The sequence below is a fragment of the Rhincodon typus genome, chromosome 13 (assembly GCF_021869965.1).
Source record: "Rhincodon typus isolate 14 chromosome 13, sRhiTyp1.1, whole genome shotgun sequence".
In the NCBI taxonomy this organism is placed as follows: Eukaryota; Metazoa; Chordata; class Chondrichthyes; order Orectolobiformes; family Rhincodontidae; genus Rhincodon; species Rhincodon typus.
In genome coordinates, this window is record NC_063344.1 from 32,733,489 (window position 1) to 32,755,598 (window position 22,110).

A 22,110-nucleotide genomic window follows, 5' to 3' on the forward strand; every position below is an offset into this window, starting at 1 on the left:
ACTGGAGTGTAGGAGGTTGAGGGGTGACTTTATAGAGGTTTATAAAATCATGAGGGGTATAGATCAGGTGAATGGCAGTTGTCTTTTCCCTAGGGTGGGGGATTTCAAGATTAAGGGGTATATTTTTAAGGCGAGAGGAGAAAGAATTTAAAAAAGACATGAGGGGCAACTTTCTTTGCATAGAGAGTGGTTAGTGTGTGGAATGAACTTCCAGGGTGAGTGGTGAATGTGGGTACAGTTACAACGTTTAAAAGTACATGAGTAAGAAATGTTCAGGGATATGGGCTAAATGCAGTCAGGTGGGACTAGTTTAGTTAGGGATTACGGTTGGTATGACTGGTTGGTGCGAAGGATCTGTTTCTGTGCTGTATGACTCTATGGTTCTACGAATCTACATATTGGATTTTTAAAAAGCACATCATTTTAAAATTATTCAAATTGTTATATCAACATCAGAAGTGAAAAAAGAGGAATGTCCACCCCCTCCAGACTTGGTCATAACCTAATTTAGGAATAGTAAGGAGTCTGGAGGTGGGGTTGGGGGTTTGATATTGAGATAGAGCTATGTATTACCGGTGCACTTAAGAAAACTGATTTTTTTGCTTGATAGTGACAAAGGATTGCATATAGTTGATAAATAGGAAGACAGAAGTTACAATGTAGGAGCAAGAAATGTGATTGTGAATGATTCTGTGGTGAGGCCAGCAATGAAGCATCATTTCACATTCACAATCTCCTGGTTAAATGCAAAAATGCATTCACAGAAGACAAAGTAATTAAAGAAGCAATGACGGTGGCTGCTCAATCTTTATTCAAAGACTTTCACAACAAAGGACAAATAATAATAGTAACAATTTAGAGTAAGCCATTTGGTATATGCACAATATCAAAATGAGTGGGATCTATGTCTGAAGATGACTTTATGTAAATACAACACGACCTGACAGACTGTGAATGCTCTTACTGCTGTATAATGAATGCATCAACATGACCAACACAGTCCGGCTGATTTTCTGTGTGTGATTTTTAAGAATGTAACAACTAAAGATAATCTTTTTCATTCTTTTGCCTGTTAAAGAGAGAGGAGGGCGTGTTGATAATGGAAAAAAAAATCTGCAACAAATTCAAAAGGTGTATGCTTGAGAAGAACATTCCAATCAAGAAGCAGGTTTCCACAACTGATGCGATGCTTGGTGCTAATGTTGGCTTTGTTGCATTTTGGTCACCAACGATCCTAATTCCCCCTATTTTGTCACTCACCACTGTATAATCCACAGCAAGCATTAGTGAGTATAGTTATGGATTTTTCTCATGGAATGGATTTTTTGTTAAGATTGTAAACTCAATGAACAAGAGTCATTCAATGCCACTTGTTTAAATCCTTATTTGATGAACTTGATGCTGCCTATGATTAATTCTCTGTGCTGATGGGAGGTGATTAATTTGAGGGAAGGACCTACAAATTTGATGCCTTAAGTCAAGAAATGAAGTGTGCAGTGAGCTGTCAGACAGTGCAATGGTTGCTTGACTTTGGGTTCCTTATAGACATAGCTCAAAATTGAACAAGCTGAACTGTTAAATGCAAGGAAAGGACAGAGACTTAACACACAGAATTAGTGCTGTGAATGCACTTATGCTGAGACTGGGTCTGTAGCCCTCCCAATTAAATAATAGTGCTGCAATAATTCCCAAGGCAGGAGAAAACACTAGAAAATGTCAAAGAGAAAGAAAACTGGTTCTTTCCAGAAAACCTCTGTGCACACCTGAGCAAGCTAATAGAGGAATTCAGTGGGTGATTTCAGTAATTAGATGTGATGAAACAAATCATTACGTTTGTCTCAAATCCTTGCCACTAGGGTTAGGCTGCTGGCCCAGTCAGCGATGCCCACATTCCATGAATGAACAAGAAAATTCCCCTTACAACACAACATTCCTTTTTTATTCCCCTCACTTGAATGGCTTCCTGTACCATGGTGCCATGGTCAGTTCTCTCATTCTCCATACAGGCCTTGCTCTCACCCAAACAAGCTGAAGGAACCTCAAACCTTGTTGAGTTGCTGCCCTCCTGCCCTCCCACCCTCCCGGTTTGCGTTTCCTGCCTCACTTGGAGTCACATCCCCGTTTCCCTGAACAGTCAGAAGATCCTATCCTAAGGGGTGTGACCACCTCCTGGAATGAAATATCCACGTAACATTCCCCCTCCCTGTCACATGGCAATGTCTGTAGTTTAGCCTCCAGCTCTTAAACAGCGAGTCAAATTTGCTTGATCCGCAAACACTTACGTTTGCCTTGGATCGCACAGGCTAAGTCATGACTCATCACCTGTCCTGTTATCCTTACTGTGTATTAATTAACTACTTAATTATTGTCTTCACTTACTTTCATTTTATATATTAATCATATCAGCAGTTGCTATTCTATTTTAACTCTTTGGAATAAACTTTGACTACTCACTGGATACTTACCAACCTGCTAGCTTCTTGCCCTGTAGTAGAGTAAGAACCGATTACGACAGGGATAAAAAGTTAGAATAAGCAAAGGAGTACTTCCTACTCCTTGTCACGTAACTCCCTTTCTCACCCATCTGCTGGCTTTCTGTCGAAAGCCACACTCAGTAAGTGCATTTTTTTAAAATTTCTAATCTTATCAGCTTATTCTGCACCATTAATTTAATTTTCCTCTTGCTCAACAGGGATTTTGAAATATTCATGGAGCAGTCTCTCTTAGGATGATCTCTATTAAGATATGTGTGTCTGTGACCGCATAACAATCTTAAAGGGACTATGCAGTGCAACAAACAGGCAAAAACTCCAGAAGGAAATTAGAGATAGCATTGATTTGAACTGCGTCAGTTTTTCCACATCAGATTTGATTAGTTGAAATATCCCATTAAAATATGATTCCTATCAATGTGTATCCTTTTTAATTGCCTTCTGCCAATTTGGCGATCCTTGGTATACCTCTAGTATGAGCTTGATTATTTTTTCATTTGAAATATGTAACCAGATCATTTTGTTCTTCAGATTCCATCCTCCTTTGGTATGAACACATATCTGCTGAGCATTTCTGACATATAGACAACTCAACTTCTTCTCCCCACTCTCTTTACTGAACAGTCTGTGCTCTTGAAAAACATTTTCTCCATTACCTCACTTTAACCTTGTTTCCCACAAATTGCCCTATATTATGGTTACTTACACCCCGCAATTCCAGTATCTTGCCACAATAGCCTCTAGTTCTGGCATCTTCATCCCGTGCTTGTTTGATGTTTAAGGGACACTGTGCTTGGCACCTCTACACTGTAAAGGGAGTACAGCATTCCTATGCTGATCCTATGCTAACCTTAATCACAGGAGCAACTTTCCTCAAGGACTGAATCTTTTCAAGCCATCAACAGTGAGATATGCTAAGTCAATCAACTGACTGCCCACATGTTCATCAAGTGAGTGATCATGGCCTTGTTTGCAGAGACCTGCATGTTTTAAGCCGTCCGCTCAAGAGGGCATGAAGTATACCTTTGTTCCTTGGTTTTGGAAGAGTCCAAACCATAGTCTATACTCCAACATCCATGTATGGTACCCATCAATTAATATTGTTCTGCTTTGTGTAATCACCAGACCTGGGCAAGGTTCTCCATTTTTAATAGTTCCAAATGGATGCCTAAAACTGTTAAGCCCCTGGGTGAGGAGGAATGAACTGGTTCTCCCTCTTTATTCACCCGCACCCTTGGCTTGTTGCAACAAGGTTTATTTAGAAAGGATCCCTTCCCTTTCTCCAGGATCCAACCAAAGTTGTTCCAAAAGGAGACAGTGTAACCAAAAAAAAACCCAAAAGAACTACAGATGCTGGAAATCAGAAACAAAAACAGAAGTTGCGGGGAAAACTCAGCAGGTCTGACAGCGTCTGAGCAGAAAAAGCAGAGTTAACATTTTGGTAACATCCATTCTCACTGCGCTGGTAAAACTAGTTCTGATAAAACTGAAATAACAAGGTGTAGAGCTGGATGAACACAGCAGGCCAAGCAGCATCAGAGGAGCAGGAAAGCTGATGTTTCAGGTCTGGACCCTTCAGAAATGGGTGAGGGGAAGGGGATTCTGAAATAAATAGGGAGAGAGGAGGAGGCGAATAGAAGATGGATAGAGGAAAAGATAGGTGGAGAGGAGACAGACAGGTCAAAGAGGTGGGGATGGAGCCAGTAAAGGTGAGTGTAGGTGGGGAGTTAGCATGGGGGTTGGGCAGTCAAGGGAAGATGGACAGGTCAAGGAGGTGGGTAGGTAGGAGGTGGGGGTGGGGGTTGAGGTGGGAGGAGCGGATAGGTGGGAGAAAAGACGGACAGGTCATGGAGACGGAGATGGAGCCAGTAAAGGTGAGCGTAGGTGGGATGTTAGGATGGGGGTTGGTCAGTCAAGGGAAGACGGACAGGTCAAGGAGGCAGGGATAAGGCTGGTAGGTAGGAGGTGGGGGTGGGGTTTGAGGTGGGAGGAGCGGATAGCTGGGAGAAAAGACGGACAGATCAGGGAGGCAGGGATGAGCTGGGCTGGTTTTGGGATGAGGTCGGGGTCGGGGAGATTTTGAAGCTTGTGAAGTCCACATTGATACCATTGGGCTGCAGAGTTCCCAAGCGAAATATGAGGTGCTGTTCCTGCAACCTTCGGGTGGCATCGTTGTGGCACTGGAGGTGGCCCAGGATGGACATGTCATCCAAGAAGTGGGAGGGGGAGTTGAAGTGGTTCGTGACTGGGAGGTGCAGTTGTTTAGTGCGAACCGAGCGTAGGTGTTCCACAAAGCGGTCTCCAAGCCTCCGCTTGGGCCACATCAGGAACAGCGGATACTGTATACCACCTAAACAAATGTTCACCTGCACATCTGCTAAATGTGGAAGGTTTTCTTGGGGCCTGGGATGGGGGTGAGTGGGGAGGTGTAGGGGCAGGTGTAGCACTTCCTGCTGTTGCAGGGAAAAGTGCCAGGGCTGGTGGGACTAGAGGGGAGTGTGAAGCGGACAAGGGAGTCACGGAGAGAGTGGTCCCTCCGAAAGGCAGAAAAGGTTCGGGAGGGAAAAATGTCCTTGTTAGTGGGGTCAGATTGCAGGTGGCGGAAGATGATGCATTGAATCCGGAAGTTGGTGGGGTGGTATGCGAGGATGAGGGGGGATTCCGTTTTGGTTGTTATTGCAGGGAGGGGGTGTGAGGGATGAGTTGCAGGAAACACGAGAGCTGTGGTCGAGGGTGTTTTCGACCACTGTGGAGGGGAAGTTGCAGTCCTTGAAAAACAAGGACATCTGGGATGTCTGGGAGTGGAACGCCCCATCTAGGGAGAAGATGTGGCGGAGGCGAAGGAATTGGGAATAGCAGATGGCATTTTTGCAAGAAGGTGGGTGAAAGGAGGTGTATTCTTGGTAGCTGTGGGAGTCGGTAGGCTTGAAATAGATATCAGTTTCCAGGTGGTTGCCAGAGGTGGAAACAGAGAGATCCAGGAAGGAGAGAGATGGTACAGGTGAACTTAAGGTTGGGGTGGAAGGTGTTAATAAAGTGGATGAACTGTTTGAGCTCCTCGTGGGAGCACGAGGTGGCGCCGATAGTCATAGATATAACGGAGGAAGAGGTGGGGGACGGGGCCAGTGTAGCTTTGGAAGAGGGACTGTTCCACATATCCTACCAAGAGGCAGGCATAGCTTGGGCCCATGCGGGTACCCATGGCCACCCCCTTTGTCTGTAGGAAGTGGGAGGAATTGAAGGAGAAATTGTTGAGGGTGAGGACGAGTTCAGCTAAGCAGATGAGGGTGTCAGTGGAGGGGGATTCGTCGGGCCTGCGGGACAGGAAGAAGCGGAGGGCCTTTAGACCATCTGCATGGGGAATGCAAGTATATAGGGACTGGACGTCCATGGGGCAGATGAGGTGTTGGGGACCGGGGAATTGGAAGTTTTGGAGGAGGTGGAGGGCGTGGGTGGTGTCACGGACGTAGGTGGGGAGTTCCTGGACCGGGGGGAGAAAATGAAATCGAGATAAGTGGAGATAGGTTCGGTGGGGCGGGAGCAGCAGGAGCAGACAATGCGTTGACCAGGGCAGTTGGGGCATTCCTTGGACGATATGTTCATCCTGGGTCTCCTCCAGTGCCACAACGATGCTACCCGAAGGTTGCAGGAACAGCACCTCGTATTTTACTTGGGAACCCTGCAGCCGAATGGTATCAATGTGGACTTCACAAGCTTCAAAATCTCCCCGCCTGCAACCTCATCCCAAAGCCAGCCTAGCTCGTCCCCGCCTCCCTGACGTATTCGTCTTTTCTCCCACCTATCCGCTCCTCCCACCTCAACCCCCACCCTTACCCCAACCTCCTACCTGCCAGCCTGATCCCCGCCTCCTTGACCTGTCCGTCTTCCCTTGACTGACCAATCCCCACCCCAACTCCCCACCTACACTCACCTTTGCTGGCTCTGTCCCTGCTTCCTTGACCTGTCCGTCTCCTCTCCCCCTATCTATCCATCTTCCATCCGCCTCCCCCTCTCTCTCTCTTTATTTCAGAATCCCCTTCCCCTCCCCCATTTCTGAAGAAGGGTCCAGACCCGAAACGTCAGTTTTCCTGCTCCTCTGATGCTGCTTGGCCTGCTGTGTTCATCCAGCTCTACACCTTGTTATCTCAGTTCTTTGACTGGGTCAGTTACCTCATGATAACAATCAAACACAGCGAGGTATACATTAGAGTATTTAGTCCCACATATCCACTCCAATAGAGTTGAAACTGACTTTTTAACCCCAGTTCTTGTGTAACAGTGGTGGCTTGTTGTTGACCAGGGATTAGTCAGTCCCTCATTATCTTTGTAAATCGCAAGAAATCACACGTCAGTCTGTTGGAAATTTCTTTGACACTTTAGGTGTTGCATTCCATCAGCTTCACACAGGACTTTGCCAGATAGTCACTGAATTTAAATCTGATGTTCTGTAGCAGTGCTCCTTTTAAAAACAACATTTTGAACTTAAAAGTTAAGAAAAAGACTATAAATATTTTGGAGTCCTGTTCCATTATTGTAACATCTGTACTAACTATTTCAATGAGCTGATCCTGCAAAGTTGTGCACTGTCATTTCAATATTCTATGGGCCAAACACCCAGCATAGATTTCCCAATTTCACAAAATTAGGGTTTGTATATGAAACTGTTTGATTTGGGGCAATGGATTATTATAGCTGCCAGAAATAGGTTTACCATGGTCGCTTTTCCAAATTCTTACATCTGCACTGTGAATCTTGGTTTCCTGTTCCGTGGCTATTTCTGTATAAGCACCAGTAATGTGAAAACATACAGGAAGTTACACATTGTCCATTTTGTTGAGCTTTGGGATTTAACATTAATCTATTTATGAAATGTGATTACACTAACAACCAACTTTATTGCTTCTCATTAGCACCTGTGTCATTCTCAGATTTTGTTGAGGAATATTAGTGTTCTCTAGAGAAGAATCAGCATCAGGCACTTGAGTCAAATGTGAAAAATACTGTAGTATGCCTTTCATTCACTAAGATTGCAGACTGAGAAAATGAATGTGCAAAATTCTCTGTTAATCTGCATTCCTATTGAGTGAGGCTCAACCTCACAAGAATTACCTTGTTCTATTTAGCCTCTTAAGCCACGGTTGACAAAGGAGGTAAATGATAACGTAGAACTAAAGAAAAGCACATAGAGAATTGTAAAGAATGGTCGGTCTAAGGGACTGGGTAGGTATAAGGAACCGAAAAGAGAAACAAAAATAATGATGCATCTGTTCTTTTTGCTACATTTATTTTGAATGAATCTAATTGAATTATGAATGCAATTGCAAAGTGATAGTCCACTGTCCTGTAACTACACCTTTGCCATCGGACGCAATAACATATTGAAATGACAACGCACAACTTTGCAGGGTCAGCATATCAAAATAGTTAGTACAGATTCAAGTTAGAAGTGGACATTAATTATTTCTAACAGGTATATTTGGCAGAATGGTTTTGATAGATGACCTGATATGCTCCAAGATTAAAACATTGATGTTAAAGTAAATTGCTTTGGAAACTGCAGCTTTAAAGGATGCTCGTGTTATTTATACTCCATCAAGGGACCTTACATCATGCATGTTAAATCTAATCAATAAACCAAATGAATTTCAACAAAAATTATTCAGACATTCTCATTGTGGAATGTATACAGGCAACAATAAAAGATGCGGGCAAGTAGATTAAAATGACAGATAATGTATAACATAATTATGTTCAGTAACTTCAAGCAGTTCAGTTTCTTCACAACATATTATTTAACTCCTGTGTCCTGACTGTGACAAGATATCATTCTGTGACATGTATTTGAGATTTGAATGCAAAAGCTGCTGATCAGATCAACCAGACGTGAGCAGAAATGATAACTGAATTCACCTTACTCAAAAACAGAGATAGGCAGAAGGTGGGAAATTATAGACCAGTTAGTTTGAGCTCTGTAGTGGAGAACTTGCTGGAATCAATCATAAAAGAGGAGATAACCGAACACTTGGAACAACAAAGTTCAATTCAGTAGTGTTAACACGATTTCATGAAGGGCAAGTCATGTTTGACAATCTTGCTAGAGTTCTTTGAGAATGTAACCAGCAAGGTGGATAATGGGTGGCACAGTAGCACAGTGGTTAGCACTGATGCCTCATAGTGCCAGGGACCCAGGTTCAATTCCACCCTTGGGTGACTGTCTGTGTGGAATTTGCACATTCTGCTCGTGTCTGTGTGGGTTTCCTCTGGGTGCTCTGGTTTCCCCCCACAGTCCAAAGATGTGCAGCTTAGGTGTATTGACCATGCTGAATTGTCCATAGTGTTCTGGGATGTGTGGATTAGGGGATGGATCTGGGGGGGATGGTCTGAGGGTTGGTGTGGACTTGTTGGGCTGAAAGGCCTGTTTCCACAATGTAGGGATTCTGTGAAGGATAATGGGGATCTGGTGGATGTGGTGTACCTAGACTTCCATAAGGCATTTGCCAAGCTGTTGTATAAAAGACTGATCCAGAAGGTTAGATCCCAGCGGTTTAAACATAGAGGATTGGCTGACTAACAGAAAACAGAGGGTCAGGACAAATGGGTCCATCTCTGAATGGTGAGCTGTAACTAGTGGGGTGCTGCAGGGTTCAGTTCTCGGACCTCAACTATTTGCAATCTATATAAATGATATGCAAACAGGGACAGAGTGTAACATTAGCAAAGTTCACAGATGGTGCTAAAATAGATGAGATAGCAGGCAGTGATGAGGAGATAAAGAGTTTAAGAGAATGGGTCAGAATCTGGCAGATGCAGTTTATTGTGGATAAGTGCCAGGTTGTCTATTTTGGCCAGAAAAATAAAAGGGCATATTATTAGTTAAATGGGAAGCCGATTCAAAGTGTGTCAGTGCAGATGGATCTGGGTGTCCTTGTGTATGAAATCACAGAAAGTGGTATGAAGGTGCAGCATATAAGAAAAAGCAAATGGAATTCTGGCAGGTATTATAAAAGGACTGTATTATAAAGGTAAAGAAGTATTGTTACAATTATATAAGGTGTTGGTGAGACCACACTTGGAGTATTGTGTCCAGTTTTGGTGGGCTTACATGAGGAAGGATGTGGTGGCACTGGAGACAGATCAGAGGAGGTTCACCAGGTTGACTCCAGGGATGAAAGGGCTGTCGTACGAGGAGTGGTTGAATAGTTGGGGCTTCTTCTCACTGGAATTCAGAAGATTGGGATTGGGGGGGGGGGGGTTTGATTGAGGTATATAAAATGCTAAAGGGGATTGATAAGGTGGACATTGAAGAGATGATCCCCCTTGTGAGACAATCTAGAACAAGATGGCTTAGACATTGAGTAAGAGGAGGTAAGTTCAAAACTGTGATGAGGAGAAACTACTTCTCTCAGGGGGTTGTGAATCAATGGAACTGAGTGCCCCAAAGTGCAGTGGAGGCAGAATCAAGAAAGAATTAGATATGTATCTGCTGAAAAGTGGGATAAAGGGTTATGGGGAACAAGCAGGAAAGTAGAGTTGAGACTAGGATAAGATCAGCCATGATCATGTTAAATGGCAGAGTGGGCTCAAAGGACTGAATTGCCTTCCCCGCTCTTAATTCCTATGTCCCTTTGTCTCCTTGGGGTTAAAATTGATAGCTGTGTTAATTGCCACATTTGAAATTGGTTTTGCATGGCATATTTTAATTTTTACTATACTCCACAACACTTCTAGTCTGCTGAGTGTGAAAGTTGTAGGAAATGCCTCCCCTTAATATTGAATGAACGGTAACAAATGGGGCATCTGCACTGAGCCCATAATTGCAGCTGTGCACTGAGCTTTAAGGTCTTCCCTCCACCATAATGGGCACAGTGTCCAAACATGAGTGGTTGGCATGTACAACCCCACTTTCTATAAAATGAGCAGCTCTTCTTACTGGAGCTCACTACCAACTTATGCCTTTTCTGCGGTAGTATATTTCTAAACCTGGCCCTTGCACATGCCCACACAGCTGGCTTCATTCTCAGTCCAAGTGCAGCACCAATCCATAGTACTAAGTGAAAGGCATGTTTCTGTAAGTGGAGGAGGAATTTATTTTTCAAAAATAATTTACATTACTTAATGCAACATAAGGACGTATAGTCAATTCCAGTTTAGTGATTATGATTTTATCTTTCTATTCTTGAATGTGCATAATGCCACCATGCCAATAAATTAATTGCAGGCAATGCATGTCTTCAGCGAAATTCAGACATATGATATCAGGAGAGGACTCTGTATGTAGGATCATTCATTTTTCTTCCTGGGAAGTGCAGCAATTGGCTGAAGAAGGCAACTGAAGAAACTGTAAGTGGGCCCTCTTGAGTACACAGAGTCTAGAACCCAACATGATTGTGGATAATCAGATAGTTTGTATGATGTGCTGTCATTTTGGCTTGGCTTTCCAAGGAGCGTCAACCACAGTCAGACTGCCACTCCACCTCTTTCTCTGTTAGTTCTGAGCTTGATATTTCTAGACAGGAATTCTCCTGCAGGAATGAGGAGCACACGTGAAATTAAACACTTCCCTCTTCATGCAGGATAGTTGGGGATGGGGGAAGTGGAGGAATCAAACCACGCAGAGTTTTGCTGTGTCATATTCTGTGGTTTAAATGTCCAGCAGCACAGACGGGCTTTTTTACAGCTGTAAGGTAAGTGTGGCGTTAGGGTGGCATTTAGTTAAGGGGTTAGGATATCAGGTTGTAGAGTACCAGGTGAATACAGTATCAGGTGAGTAGCTTGCCAGGTGGGTAGGTTGCCAGATAAAATGGTGGAGTTCTTCGGGTAGGTTGGGGGTGCTGGTAGGGTGGAGCTGGACTGCATTAGGGCCTGTGACAGTAGGATGTTGGGGGAATGTCAGGACTGGCAGAGGGTAGGGATATCAGGACTGGCAATAATAACGGAGGAGAGTTAGGGCCAGTGGGAGTGTGCTCAAGGCTGGCAGGGGTAGGATGTTGTAGGCACCCGAGGCTGTTGTGCTGGGGGTCACTGGACGAGGAGCTATCCATCCCCCAGAGTGGACGTCAGCAGAAGGAATGAATGAGAGTATCGGGGCAGACAAGGGGGTGGTGTTGGTGTGTGTTAGGGGTGCTGGTTGGTATTAATAGTGGGCAAGAGGAGTGACTCTGAACACTGGGATACTCCAGTACAATCCTTCCTCCAGCTCGACAAACATCCATTGCCCATTACTCTCTGTCTCCTATCCCTTCACCAATTTTCTATTCGCATTGCTACAACCTATAAATAGCCTCAAGTCTGCTGTGTGGCATTGTATCAAACACCTTACGGAAGTCCATGTATATTACATCATTGTCCCTTTCTGTTACCTCTTCAAAAAGCTCCAGCAAGTTAGTTAAACAACGATTTCCCCTTTAGAAATCCAGGCTGACTCATACTTAAGAAACCCTGGAACAGAAACAGAAACTCAGCAGGTCTGGCAGCATCTGTGCCAAGAAAGCAGAATTACCTGTTCTGATGAAGAATCACCAGGCTCAAAACGTTAACTCTGTTTTCTCTCTCTAAATGGTGCCAAACCTTCTGTTTTTGTTTTAGATTCCCAGAATGCATAGGTCTGTGTTTTATTAGCGAAACCCTGGTACCAAGTGACTAGATTCCATACCCTGAAATCTGGGATATGGTGGCACTAAAGAGAAACAAACTGAGGGTAGGTGAGGGAAGTCCTCTGCTCATTCAGCCCAAGTATTGACCCGTGCTTTAACACCCCAACCCCCCCGCCCCTGTTAGCGCCCTGAGGTGGGAAGAAGGTGACTGAGCCACCCAAAGGTGGCCAGTCACTGGGGAGAAACCCCACTTAATTTTCTGAATTTAAGTCTGTTTCTTTCTGCTGTCACTTACACTGACCAAATTTTGCACTGTACATCTAGCAATAGTCGGATTTGTAAATATTAAATCCCTTCCCTGATTGCATTTTAATGACATGCAAATAGCTTTCTTCATTCTAAGATGTTGAAAGGCAGGTTCATAAACCATTGCATTGTTATGCCAATGGAAGTGTATTATTAGCCATTCTTTTGTTTCTTTAACAGTATCTCTTTCTAAGTTATTACTTGTTATTGTGAATAGTGAGATCAGTTTGAAATAACCACAGAAAGAATTGTGCAAATTAACTTGGCTATAGGATGCAAAAAATGTTGTTACAATAAACATCAGTCCTTAAATTGGATGATGCTGCCCCCAGCTCTTTTCTGACATTTGAAGTAAAATATTCTACAGCAGTATGAAATATCAGTTTAATCATTTTGTTTATCTACCAAAAGTTACTTTGCTTTTACTGAGGCCTGACATTTATTTGAGCTCGGGCCTGTTTCAGAAGGCTTTCTCCTCACTCACTAATTGTGACGATGACGAAGGACCAGATTTTCTGAGGAGTGACAATCAAAGTTGGTTTACACCCCTGCTCCTTTTTTTAATGAAACGACAGAGCTCTACATTTCTGAGAGCAGATTCTGCCCAGGGCTTCTTCAGTCTGTTCTGACTGTCTTGTTATGGTGCAGTAATCTCGGTGGAAGGCAACCACGTTCTGCACAGTGGTCAGTTGCTGAATTCTGGAATTGGAAGGTCCAGAATCACAGACAGCCACTTTGACAATTGCTGTCAAATAATAAGTGTATCAGGTGAGTATGGGTTACGATGTTGGGATGATAAGAGTGGGACACCAGGTAAGTAGGATGCTGGCTGGGTAGGGATCCAGGTGGGTAGAGTGCCAGGGTGAAAGGGGTGAGAAAATTGATGAAGTGTTGAGGATAGGTCAGGGTGGGTGAGAGAAATCAGGTCCAATGGGGGCTGGGGAGTGTGGGTGTTGGGTCAGGGGAAGGGAAGGCTGTATCTCAGGGAGGGATAAGGCAGAATGGATCTTCATCAGGGAAAGGGGGCTGCTGGGGGAAGGGGTCACAGGTCTCGGGGTTGGAGGGAGGTCATGTCTGGGGCACGTGCTGATGGCTTGGGTCTGGAGTGGATGGAGATAAGTCTACTCTGAAGTGGCTGAAGGAAGGGGGAGAATCAGCTCCTGGGGCCTGATGTAGGGTCAAGTCTCGGGTACAAGGTCCACAGGGTGAAATGGGTCGAGGGAGGTCTAGTTGCGGGGCACGAGAGGTAACTATGGGGTAGGTTGGGTAGTTACTCAGGAGTTAGACTAAGTATTTAATAATCTAACTATTCCCTTGTAACTGTTTACTTAAGTTCATTGGAATCCTCTGAATTGATGACGAGGAATTGTCCAGCAATACTTTCAATTTGCAGAGAAATTCCTTCAGAGTCTGTTACAATGCGGATTCCACAAGATCTCCATACACAACTCCCACCTACACTGGAATAACAACTGTCTGGTCAGCAGACAGTCCAAGCCTTTTTTCTGGGAGAAGTCAATCGCTATTTCTGATAACCTACACTTGTTCCAAAACAAAGATGAGAGAGTTTGCAGCTGTTATATTGGGCACATCACATCTGATTTGCTGGTTTGCTTTCTGCAATTAATTAGAAATTCAGAAAATAAAGAATAACCTATCAAGACTGAAATCAGTGACCAGAGCAGGAAATTTACTGAATTTTTTTCTTTATTATTCACGAGATGAGGGCATCTCTGGCTAAGCCAGCATTTATTGCCCATCCCTAATTGCCCAGAGGGCAGTTAAGAGTCAACCATTTTGCTGTGGGTCTGGAGTCACATGTAGGCCAGACCAGGTAAGGACATTAGTGAACCAGATGGGTTTTTCCAACAATCGGCAATGGGTCCATGGTCATCATTAGACTCTTAATTCCAGATATTTATTGAAATCAAATTCCACCATCTGCCGTGGTGGGATACAAATCCTGGTCCCCAGAACATTATCTGGTCTCTGGATTGACAGTCCAGCGATAATACCATTAAGCCATCACCTCCCCAGTTGCTGATCTGACCATTGCAGAAAATTCCAGACTCACGTTTATATTGAAAGGTTGTTTGTGATACTGTTTTAACGGTCACATTAACATGAGGCTTATTGATGCTACCTCTTAATTGTTTTGTTTCATTTTGAAAAGGCACACCTTCTGGCAGTACCGCAGAGAAAATCCCAAAACTAAGGTTGGTGATCCTCCACCGGACGGCCTCCCTGGATTCAATAGTGGAGTCATGCTGCTAAATTTAGAAGCTATGCGGCAGTCAGAACGCTACAATCAACTTCTGAATATGGAGAATGTACGGAAACTCGCAGAAAAGTATCATTTTAAAGGTCACCTAGGTGACCAAGATTTCTTTACCTTGATCGGAATGGAGTACATAGACCTCTTCCACATTCTGGATTGCACAAACAACAGACAGCTCTGTACTTGGTGGCGGGATCACGGTTATGCTGAGGTCTTTGATCTGTACTTCAAATGTGATGGGCAAGTAAAAATTTACCATGGAAACTGCAACACCCCAATCCCAGATGACTGAGTAAATGAAATATTTGAAAGTGTTTGCAGATGCCTTACAATGCACAATATTTTCTATTGTTAGAAAAATGTGCTCATACTACTTGAAATACTTTTCATTCATTATACCCATTTTATAACTTCTATCTTTATCCCCTCTCATTTGTTCTCCCTCCTCTTTCGGGACAGATTTCAAAACTCTCGTTTTGAGAGAGTCATTGAAATGCTAAATGCACAAAAATAAAATAGTGAAATTTATCAAAGCCTAGAAAGTACGAATAATCAAAAAGTGTGCTATGTTCTCCTTGTACATGTTTGCCCAAAAACAATCAGTATTTTCTCTACCTGATTTCCCATTGTTGCTAGTTTAAGTGACAGAATATGGTGCAATCTTCTTGATGGACCATTTTGCTGCAGGAGAAACCAGTGGTTTGATATGGATCCACTTGGTCCTACTCCATGTGTACCACTGCATTGCCTGTACAAATACTTTTTAAATATCTACACATTGATGACTGATTTGTATCAAATTGTATTTGTTCTTTACATCATGACATGCACAGAGCAATTTGCCTTCTTTTGATTACTTCTTTTGAAACTTGCACCATGTTAAATTAATTCCAAATAAAGCACCTGATATCCTCCAGTTTTCACATTGGATACAGTCCACTTTTCTATAAAGTCCTCTCTGAATTCAGCAACTGAATTAAAAGGAAAAAAAGAACTGGAACATGAAAAGACAGAAGCTATGTGCCATCTCTTCCTTTATATCTTTATGCATGGCCAGGCCTATTGCAAATTTTCTCATACTTGTGGGGCTGGTGACTAAATTTCAGAAAGATGGATTTTCCATAACAGTATACATGAATTTCAGGCAAAATTACAATTCTAAATCAATAAATTCATCATTTAAATGAGTCATTAATAGTAATGACTATTAAAAAGTGCAAGCTACAGAGCAGCGGGGCAGGTAGTGGCATTGTGATATTGTCACTGGACTAGTAAAGTCACAGTAATGTGCTGGGAACATATGTTTGAATTCCACCTCAACAGATGGTGAAATTTGAATTTTAGTACGTCTAATTTTTTTTTCTAAAATTTCTCTAATGGTTAACTCAAAAAACATATTTTTGCCTTTTTGATTAAGAAGTACAGCTGAGGGGAGTGGGGAGGTGGAAGAGAGAGAGAGAGAGAGAGAAAAGACTAAGCCCCAAGTGCAGATCATTGTGGACTGAGACCAAGTTAAAGTACTGGGTTTAATAAACACTGACCTTGATTCACTTCATTTGGGGTCCAGTCTGAGCTGGCCTTGCCAGAGTTCATGCAATAACGGGGTCAGAAGCTGGGTTTTCCTCCTCCTGCAAACTGCTTTGTATAGAACCAGCCAGTTAACTCACTTATTCACCCCCTCTCTCAGCCTCCCACTTACCCCTAACTAATTATCTGTCCCATAAGGGACAGCTGTCGTTCACTTTAGAAATTGTTTTCTTCCAGCCATGTCTGTAATGTTTATGTAGCTTTCTCATTGTGGTTAACGCAATATTTAAAACTCAATTCCCCAAACGGTTTTGCCTCTTTGAAAAAAGACAATTGAAGTTACCTTTGTTTAAGTTATTTCTGTGACCTTGTAAATTGAGTAAAGCCTTTTTTTTGCAATACATGTAAATGAGCAGTTTTGATACTGATTTTCTATATGATTTGTAGGTTTGTTTGTCTATTCAGAACACATTAAATTCATTACTGGTGGAAATGAATGTTGTTTTGTCACTATCCACCTTAAAACTGGTGAAAGTAAAAGTTGAAATGCGTAAGATTTGTACATTGGTTAATAAAATGGGTAATGTCAGATTGATTACATAATACGTTGTGCCCAATCGTCCTTTCTGCCAACTTTCTATTGTGGCCTGCGGTTCTATTCAACAGTCACATAGATCTAGCTGCTAAACAGACTTTAAAATGGCTCCACAAAGTGCTAATGTTGAGACAGCAAACTATATTTAAAGGCAGTAGTGAGGTCTGAATTTGTGTGCCGAGTTACTAAAAGAGTAACTGGCCTAGGGACCATCAGGTTGAACCTCATGGAGCTGCACCTCTGTTTGTACCTTTTCACCCTGTTCTGTGCTTCTTCATGTTCTCCACTCTGTGCACAGGATGGTGTTCATTAATAAAAGGAAATTATTGCAGATGCTGGAAATCTGAAACAAACATAGAGAATACTGAAGAAACTAAGCTGGTCGGCAGGGTCTGTTGAGAGTGAAACAAGAGTTAACATTTTGAATCGGATGAAGCAAAGTGCTGTAAGGTTGAATATTAGCCTTTGTCAACACTTCATCCTGGAGAAACAAAAGAATTAAAATGAATCATGAAGGAAGCTATTGAAATTTTGTGTGATATGAAATTGCAGGGTAAAGTAATAATTGAATTAAAAATTGAGTTGGAGGGAGGAAAGAGAGAATGAGCATATAGGCAGTTTGTAAAAAAATGGTTAGATATGGACTGTGGTTCTCCTCAGGGTTCTGTTTTGGCACTGCATGCTGTTTATAGTGTACATCCAATTAATTGTTGGATACAGGGCTAGAGGGATTGGTGTCAAAATTTAAAGCTAATACTAGACCAGCTACAATGAATAATTCTAAGCACCCAAGGAAACTGCAATGGGACATGATAAAATGGCAGATGATTTTCATTATCAGCAATAATTTAAATGTGGGAAATTAAGTGAGATGAAAAAGAAGGTACAAAACACATTTAAAAACAGTGCAGCAATTGAAAAAGTCATGAAGGAATCTAATAAAAAAAAAGTGTTTTACAGCAAGATTGAATGCTAATCATGCTTCCCGAAGGCAAGTGGTGGAAACCTCTTTTTAATAAATTAGCATGCCATGCACAGTCAGTCATTAAAACGAAATTTTGCCAAATTAAATTGTACCTTTGAATTAAGTATGCAGCAACTGAAAAACACATGCCTTCAGTATCATTACTAATTAAAGGCGACATAGAACTGGAAAAGTAATCTTCCATCTGGGTTTGATCTGCTTTCTTATATGGAAAGCTTTAAAGAACCAGGGGAAGAGGAGGAATTAATGTTTGAGATCAGGTGGCAGCCACGAGGGAGGGAGGGATGGAGGCAAAAGCCCCCTGCAGGCTTGTGGGAGACATAAGGTGTAACTTTAAACTAGACAGGAAGGGTCAATATCTCCTGAAGCTAACTCAAGCAAAATTGTGCAGAAATCAAGTATCGTATGGTAAGGTCAACTGTGAGGTCCTGAGAGTTGAAGATAGTAGAGGCAAGTTGTGGATGTTAGAGGGAGGAATGAGGATTAGGTTGCCAAATTGATGTATTAGGAAGCAGACATTTCCAGTTTGCCAAGGTCTAACTGATGGCGATAGTCAGAAAGCTCTAGGATGAATGACAGTTATGAGGTGGATCCAAAGTCACTGAAGGCAGGGCAAGGGCAATGAAGTGATTCACCAGATAGGCCTGAAATACTTTCATTGCATCCTGATTCCAGTCAGAATGAGATCTCTTGATCACAATTTTGCTGTGAGATTCAGGGATTGCAAACTCCTCACAAACTGCCGAACCAATACTGCTAATTACAAGGAGTGGCTACCTACCCACATCTGTTTGAGTATGAACAGAACCAGAACTTGACATTGTGAGGTCATGGGCTGGTTTTCAATCCATCCTTGCTGTAGGATTGTCCAGAGCTCTCTCCTTGAAATATCTAACTGGTGGCCACTATGTAATTGCACGTGGCCAGCCACTGTGCCTCCAAGTAGAAATGCTATGCCCTTCTGGTCCCACATTTACGACCCTGAGAAGATTCTGTTTAAATAAATCAGTGGGACAGGATAGGGTGCATGAGTGGGCACTGTTGAAAGTAATGCTGAAAATTGTGGAGGTATTCACCACAATCTCCCTATCCTCAAATAGAGGAGATGGTGCCAGAAAACTTGAGAATTGTTCAAAATATTTGTAAGGATGAATCTAGCAATTGTAGACATTACAACTGTGTTGGGTGGAATGGACTGATAGTTGTCTCATTAACCCACCAGTCACAGCATGTGTGCAAATGGTCAATAGCTTCTATTTTGTCCTACGACTGAGTATAAAAGAGGTTTTCACCAGGCTTCTCTAACAAACTAAAAAGAATATGCTTTTTTGTAATACCAAGTGGCAAACATTGGTTGACATCTAAATTGTAATCAAGAACTAAAACTAAATTCCCTTAATTTCAAACATAGACACATTCAAACAACACAAAAAGGCAATAGTCTCTGCAGAGGTGAAAAGAGTGAAATAACCTCTCTGTGGGTCAAGGATCCCCAAATAAAAAGATAGAAGGTGATGACTCTCTCAGTTTACTGGGATTCCTGTCGATGAAATACTGATGGAAAACCTTCAACTCTGACTGCAAGTAACTAGATCTGAATCTTTGGACAGTGATCCCAGTCCAACTTTTCAGGTTTTATGAGATAGCCAGATAATATCAGCTTTGGGCAAATTTATTCAATTCCCAGGCACTTGAGAAAAGGAAAAGGCTGTGAGCTTCTTGGGTGTAATCTTTACTGACTGCACAGGTATGTAAAACAGAAAACTAAGTCCAGAAAGGGTTGATAGGGAGTCATTAGCTTAGAAGCTGCCCGACCCCCACTTAACTTCCCTTGTGTTTTTGAAATCAGTTTTGTCCAGTGATTAGGGCCACAAGCCTCATCTTTCATCTCCTTGAAATCTTTCTTCAAAAATCACTTAATTTTCTGCTTTTGTCTGACGTCCCTTGATCCCTTTAGATCTATGTTCAATAATCAACTCCTCCTTGAAATCATACAATGCTTTGACTCCTTTCTGTGGCAAAGAATTTCATAAGCTTACCACTGTCTTAGTGAAGAAATTTCTTCTCGTCTCAGTCCTTAAATGGTTTACCCCACATTTTTAGATTGTGATCCCTGTTTCTGGACTCCCCCGCAATTGGGAACATCCTGTATCTACCCTTTCTAGTCCTGTTAGAATGTTACAGTCTTTTACGAGTTCTCCACTCATTTTTCTGAACTCCAGAAAATATAATCCTAACTGATTCACCTATGCTCATACATTAGTCTCGCTATCCCAGAAATCAGTCTGGCAAACCTTCACTGCAATCCTTCTCTAGGGAGAACATCCTTCCTCAGAAAAAGAGATGAAAACCGCACACAATATTCCTGGTGTTGTCTTACCAAGGCCCTGCATAATTGCAGCAAGACATCCATGCTCCTATACTCAAATCCTCTCACTCTGAAGGCCAACATATTATTTGCCTTCTTTACCGCCTGCTGTACCTGCCTGCTTAGCTTCAGCAACTGGTGTATGAGAACACCCAGGTCTTGTTGTGCATTCGCCTGTCTCAATTTATAGCTATTCAGATAATGAACTGCCCTCCTGTCTTTGCTATCAAAGTAGATTACCTCACATTTATCCATATCATACTGAATCTGCCATGCATTTGCCCATTCGCTCAAACCTGTGCAAATCACACTGAAACTTTTCTGCATCCTACGCACAGCTCCACCCAGCTTTTTGTCATCTGCAAATTTGGAAGTGATATATTTAGTTCCCTCATCTAAATTATTCATATATAGTGTGAATAGCTGTAGTCCTAGCACTGATCCCTGCAGTACCTACTAATCAATGTCTGCCATTTGAAAAAAAACCTTTATTCCTAAATTGCTTTTGCTGAAAGCCAGTTTGTACTTGCTGGATAAAAGGGGTTCCTTCTGTGGAGTAACCATTCATTATTTCTATGAATGGACCAATGTCACAGAAGAGAGTCCGGTGGGTCCAAGCCATGTTCTATTTTCAACCTGTTTTCTTGTTATGCTAATTGTAACAACTTCATTTTGCAGGCATGAAATTTAGTTAATATTGTACGTCATTGATTAAGCAACACATTGAATTGATAGTTGAGAAACCTTGTTCTGTATATTAAATAATTTGTGACAAATACATTTTAACACAGGAGCTGTGATCATACTGAGCTGCAATTGAATGTCAGGAAGTGTTTTTTTTTGTTGAAGGACTGGGTTTCTAATATATTCTCCATTATTGTATTTCAGTGTAAAATGCATTTCTGTGGCCAGTATCCATATGAACTACTTTTATATTTCTGTTTAAAAAGGGTATTTTCTGAAGAATAAAGCTTTGATATGAAGGAGGATGAAGAAAAAGTGTCCACTTGCATTCTTTTTGATGATCATAACTGACCAACTGTCCTTTGGTTATGACTTCTCTGACACCCTTCTTGAGTCCTTCTTTTAGCTCTAAAGAATAATTATAAAAAGAGCATAGACATGGTCAGCATTAAAGTTTCTCCTGGCTCTTTTCCAGTGCTTTTATAATGGGAGTATTAATGGTTTTAGCTAAGTGTTTGATTTCAGTTAGGAAGTGGGCATTGATATAATAATAGAATCCCTACAGTGTGGAAACAGGCCACTCAGCCCAACAAGTCCAAAGAGCATCCCACCCAGACCCATCTCCCCACTCTATTCCCTGTAAACCTGCATTTCCCATGACTACTGCATTTAACCTACACATCCCTGAACACTGTGGGTAATTTAGCATGGCCAATCCATCTAACTTGCATATCTTTGGACTGTGGGAGGAAACTGGAGCACTTGGGAACACTAAAATGACATTGAAACTTTTTTTTAAAAAATATTCCCATTTAAAATAAAATGGTTTAAGATAACCAAACAGCTAAACTTGAAAAGCTGCTGTTGTAACTGTTAGATTCACTGGAAATCATATTCTTGATTTATGGCATGAATTTGGATATTCTATGGTGTTCAGTTGAAGGACAAAACTGAGGGAGAAGATACCAAGGTCATCCTCTACCTTTCTAAGAAAACCCTTTTTGTAGGTACTGGTGTGATCACTGGAACACTGTTCCAGTTGTTCTCTTGGAAATGCCTCAGGATTATTGACAATTCTTGAATGAACTGTGTTTGAAGACCCCAGTGACAACTGCCTGTGTCTAGTGACACCTAGTAAGACACCAACTAAAAGTCATCTTGAACATTCATACCTTTTCCTTTGTTCTGTCAATAGCTAACAATTATTAAATCAGTGTTTTTGGCCAAATTCCTGCAGACACACAAACAAAGCTGCTGGAAAAGCTCAGCAGGTCTGGCAGCA

The 22,110-nt window shown here is 42.1% G+C and overlaps 1 protein-coding gene across 2 annotated transcripts in view; it reads left to right on the plus strand.

Annotated features, from left to right (window-relative positions):
• Positions 1–21,143, plus strand: part of xxylt1 (xyloside xylosyltransferase 1) — a 146,833-nt gene extending 125,690 nt beyond the window's left edge. For both annotated transcript variants that reach the window (XM_048604688.1, XM_048604690.1), the window contains exon 4: positions 14,565–21,143. In XM_048604688.1, the coding sequence (XP_048460645.1) occupies positions 14,565–14,961 (397 nt within the window). In that variant the 3' untranslated portion in view covers positions 14,962–21,143. The remainder of the gene's footprint in view (positions 1–14,564) is intronic.
• Positions 21,144–22,110: the final 967 nt, after the last annotated feature.